Source organism: Mytilus trossulus, chromosome 9 (genome assembly GCF_036588685.1).
Source record: "Mytilus trossulus isolate FHL-02 chromosome 9, PNRI_Mtr1.1.1.hap1, whole genome shotgun sequence".
Taxonomy (NCBI): domain Eukaryota; kingdom Metazoa; phylum Mollusca; class Bivalvia; order Mytilida; family Mytilidae; genus Mytilus; species Mytilus trossulus.
In genome coordinates this window covers 916,638-921,769 of record NC_086381.1, presented here as the reverse complement: position 1 = coordinate 921,769, position 5,132 = coordinate 916,638, and the positions used below count along the sequence as shown (strand labels likewise).

Here is a 5,132-nt window from a genome sequence, read left to right as displayed (position 1 = left end):
AGGTGACAGTTACTTCGACACGGTATCATAGCTTTTTTCCATTTACTAGTCCTTGTTGTGCACGATCCTTTTCATTTACATCTTTTGTTTGCGAATGAAAAGTTAGCCTTTTTGCAGCTGCATACAGTGATACCGAGGTCTTGGGCCATTCCGATATATCTACGATATTTTAAGAAGCTCTAGATCTCAAATATCGTAACACGACTGCAATACACCATATTCACAAGACAACTTAAATAAAATGTGTTACTTTCAATTGACTTCTTGTGTAACAGTTCATTAAGAAATTTTTTGAAATATTTTTTTAAGTCGACATATTGCCATTCACTCGTTATAACAAATCGGTAATAACCATCGGTAATGACCATCGACAATGACCATTGGTATTAAATGTGTTTATTATAGTTTTGACAAGTAAATAAAATTAACTATTTGAAACTTCTATTTTTTTTAGCTAATCTTTTTGTTATGATTATATAAATTAATATACAATTACCTATAGATCTGATAGCGTTAATTTAATGAACAGTCATACCATATGAAGAGTTGAGACGTATTCAAAGTAAATTGTAACAGAGTGTTAATTACCCCGACCATACGCGTACGGTCGGACCATACGCGTATGGTCGGACCATATGAGTATATACCCATATGGTCATGACCATACGCGTATGGTCCAAATACTCATATGGTCCGGAACATATACATAGAACCTGCTGTTTATCGAAGCTATGATTATTCTTTTAACATTTCTAATCCTAAATATACATATATTTACCTGATAGAGATAAAAGAGTATGGTTTTCTTAAACTGCGATCTTTCCTTTATTCATAAATATAATATGTGTTCCTGACATTGGTGATAGGGATGCCATCAACAGAAGTTGTATATGTTGAGATCATTCTTTTATAACATGTTTAATGATTAATACATTTTTGTTTTGCCTGGTAAAAATGTATCAGAGTAAGGTTTAAAGATACTGTGATTTTTCTTTTATTCATGAATATACAATTTTGTTCTGTCATTGAAGATATGACATATGGTTTGTAACCATTCTTTTGATATGTTTTTACGTCTGATATAGCTGCATTAATATGCGGTAAGGGATTTGCTTATTGTTGACGTCTGTACAATGACTTATTGTTGTTAATTTCTATGTAATTTGGTCTCTAGTTGAGTGTTGTCAAATTGGCTATTATACCACATCTTCTTATTTTAATATTGATCATTATTACAAATACATTTGCCTGTTATAGATGTTGAGTATCGTTTATAGAAACTGTGTTCTTTCATTAATTTGGTTGCATATCATTTTGTTATGATATTTTTTATAAAAGTATTTTTTCGTTGTATTTGCAAGTTAAGGCTAATTTAATTACTTAAATCACGAGTTTTGCAACAATGATTTGTAACAGACTTTGTTTTTCTTCGTTTATCAAATTGATTATGCAAATTATGTACATCTGGATGTTGCACTTGTTACATCTCGAATATCTTATTTAATTACTTCTTGATCAACATAATCATTGCGTGATTTTATTAGCAAATATTTACATGTTTCTTTAAAAGAGTAAATATAATGTATATATGAAGTATAATGATATATTTTTCTTTGTAGACAAGAATGAATTGTATGAAATCTTAATACGTATGTCAACGTAGATCGTCATACAATTAGAATTGAGGTGTTTCCGTCGAAAATAACGCTTTTGGTGGCCGTGTGTTACCTTTCCTCGTCAGTTTTAATCTAGCGTTGTACTACAGTACATGATATATTAGGCATGGGCACGGTTATCGAAAGCTTTATTTTAGTAGAGCCCAGGTGGTCGTGTGGTCTAGTGGGACGGCTGCAGTGCAGGCGATTTTGTGTCACGATAGCACAGTAGCACGGGTTCGAATCCCGGTGAGGGAAGAACAAAAAAATTGCGAAAGCAAATTTACAGATCTAACATTTTTTGGTTGATGTTTAGACGAGTTGTATATACATAATTTTCACAGCAGCCATGTATCACCATCATTGATGGCGATCCGATGGATAAATCTGTTGTAGAAGTGTTATTGACTCAGACGTACTTATATATATATATAAATGTCTAAGAATATAACTAAAACACACTAATTGATACATTAAAAAGTTCTATTAGATGTTAAATAGAAATACGCAATATTTCGCTAAACAAATTAGCTTCATCAGGCGTGTGCATCTCTCAAGGTGAAATCGGATGCATGACAGAAAAATATTTTTGTAGCTTAATCTATACAAGATTTGAGGGATGGGTGTAACATATTAATTCGGTCATAAAATATGTTTGTAGCTACAACTACATGAAGTTGGAATAAAAGTTTAACTCATTTATAGATGTTCGATTAATTGTATGAATTTTTATAAATTAATTTGTATGATTTCAAGATAACTATGGTTTTGATTTGCTTTGAAATCTTTTTTCGTCTCTCTCATTGAGTCCATCAGGTTCAAGAGTTCGTAACTGGTGCATCCAAAATCTCTCTCTTTTTTGTCTTCCTTGTGTATCCCAATTTTGATTTTTCTCAATGATTTGAAATGTGATGTTTTCAAAATCATGTCCTGCTCTTAAAAGGTGTCTTGTAATTGGGCAGTTCCTTTCTTTTGTATAAAATGACTGATGGTTATTTAGTCGGATGTTAAATGGGGTTTCTGTTTCACCAACATATTGTAATTTGCAAGTTCCACACGTTAGAACATAAATGCAATTTTGCGTTTTGCAATTTGATGTTATAAATATGTTGTAATTTTTCTTTGTGACTGTGCTGATGAACTGGGTTTCTATATTGGCGACTTTGCAGCACTTACAATTGCCCCTTCCGCATTGTTTATAACCTCCGATTGTTGATATCTCCCTTTTAGATACTTTGGATGATACTAGAATATCTTTGAGGTTTTTTGGTCTGCGGTAAGCCATAACGGGAGGTGATGGAAAAATCTCGCTTAAGGAGGGATCATTTTCAATAAGACGCCAGTGTTTGTGGACAATTGATGAAATATTTGTCAGATGAGGATGAAAGCTAACAACAAACGGGATTTTATTTGTCTGGGCCGTCTTTTCTTTGTATTCAAGTAGGTTTGTTCGTTCTTTTTCGTTTGCTTTTCCGAAAGCTTCTGAAATACTTTTGTTCTTATAACCTCTTGATTTGAGTTGCTGTCTGAGTTGCCCTAAACGATGGTTTAACTTTGATTCCGATGAACAAATCCGTTTTAATCTGATGGCTTGGCTGTACGGAATGCTCCGGGAGCAGTGTTTCGGGTGACAACTCTTCGGAGAGAGAAATTGGTGTTTATCAGTTTTTTTGGTGTGAAGGTCTGTTGTCATGACTCCGTTTTCTAAAGTTATGGTGGTGTCGAGAAACGCAATTTTCTCATTTGAAACTTCAGATGTGAACTTGATCGATTGATGAAAGTTGTTACAGAAATCGAGAAATTCTTGCAGGCGTTCTGCAGTTTCGTTCCATTTGATGTCGATGTCATCAATATAACGGAGCCAAGACAAGGGTTTGTATGGTACATTCGAAAGGATGCGTTCTTCGAGACTCCCCATGAAAATGTTGGCAAAAGAAGGTGCCATTTTGGTTCCCATACTGGTACCGTCAACCTGCAAGTAGTGCTGGTCGTTGAATACAAAATTGTTGTTTTCAAGCACTAGTCTCAGCAACTGAACCAGACAGTCTGTTGGGGGATGTTTATCCTTACGATTGTTCCATACCTGTTCACAAGCGACTATTCCTTCATTTTTGGGAATATTTGTGTACAAAGAAGACACATCCATCGATACCAAAATTGTGTTGTTTGGTAAGGGGTTTAATGAATCCATTTTCTTCAAATAATCTGTAGTATCTTGAATGTAAGATGGCATTGTTCTAACATGTGGTCTGAGATGGTAATCCACGAATTCAGATATTTTTTCGGTTGGATGGTCATTTGCAGATACTATCGGTCTTCCCGGAGTCCCTTCTTTATGGAGTTTTGGGAGCAAGTAAAATCGACCGGCTGTGCAGGTTTCATCAGGTCGTAGATAGTCGTACGTGTCATCATCAATATGTTTTTTGCTGTTCATGTCTGAAAGGACCTCATTAATTTGTTTACTTATTTCTTTTGTAGGATCACTTTCTAAATGTTTGTAAAATTTTGTATTTGAAAGCTGACGATTCCCTTCTTCAATGTAGTCGGTTTTGTTGATCACTACAACTGCACTTCCTTTGTCTGCTTGTTTAATAACAATATCATCACGGCTTTTTAAATTATTTATGGCCTGGCTTTCTTGTTCAGAGAGATTCCTTAAATGTTTGCCACTGACTGATGATTTTACTTCAGTTTTAATTGATGAAATAAAGGATTCTAAATTGTCGTTCTTACTCCTTGGTGGATTCCATTCGCTTTTCTTTTTAAATCTTGGGATGCACTTGTCCTCTTTATCACTCTCATATTCCGAATCATTCATTCCGGCTTCTTGTAAGTTTTTTTTGTGTTGCCTATTAAAATGTTCTTTTAGGCGAAGGCGTCTAGCAAATTGATCCACATCTGTCTCCAGTTGTAGGTTGTTAATGTTTGCTGGTATAGGACAGAAGTTAAGACCTCTACTTAATAATTTTTCTTCGGAGTTGGTTAATTCTGTTGACGATAGATTAACAACTAAATTATTCTCCGCAGGTCGTGTCCGTTTTTTAAAACGTCTTTTTCTTGGTTGTTTTAACTTACTCTCTTTTAAAATATTATCTGTATCAAAATTTGAAAATTGTTTAAGACCATCTCTGGCAAATTTATTTTGTTGCTTGGTTTTGTAATTTTGACTTTCTATTCTTTCAATATCGGATAATCTTTTCTTGATTAAATCCATGTCTCCGTTAGTAATGGACATTGGTGGTGTAGAAAGCATTTCATTTATTCCAGAGCATTCCGTACAGCCAAGCCATCAGATTAAAACGGATTTGTTCATCGGAATCAAAGTTAAACCATCGTTTAGGGCAACTCAGACAGCAACTCAAATCAAGAGGTTATAAGAACAAAAGTATTTCAGAAGCTTTCGGAAAAGCAAACGAAAAAGAACGAACAAACCTACTTGAATACAAAGAAAAGACGGCCCAGACAAATAAAATCCCG

General features: G+C 34.3%; 1 protein-coding gene across 1 annotated transcript; it reads right to left on the bottom strand.

The window, feature by feature from the left end:
- Positions 1-735: 735 nt before the first annotated feature.
- LOC134683533 (uncharacterized) lies at positions 736-4,908 on the bottom strand. Its single transcript, XM_063542844.1, has 2 exons — positions 3,615-4,908; positions 736-758 (listed from the first exon to the last, which is right to left on the bottom strand). The coding sequence occupies exons 1-2, from the start codon at positions 4,906-4,908 to the stop codon at positions 736-738; spliced, it is 1,317 nt and encodes a 438-aa protein (XP_063398914.1).
- Positions 4,909-5,132: the final 224 nt, after the last annotated feature.

Bases quoted from the DNA above. Each gene is read 5' to 3' on its own strand.
- LOC134683533 (XM_063542844.1), bottom strand. From the start codon at position 4,908: ATGCTTTCTACACCACCAATGTCCATTACTAACGGAGACATGGATTTA. The intron at 759-3,614 runs GTATGGGAACCA...ATGTATATTTAG, and splicing joins CTTGCAGGTTGACGGTACCA to GATTAGAAATGTTAAAAGAA.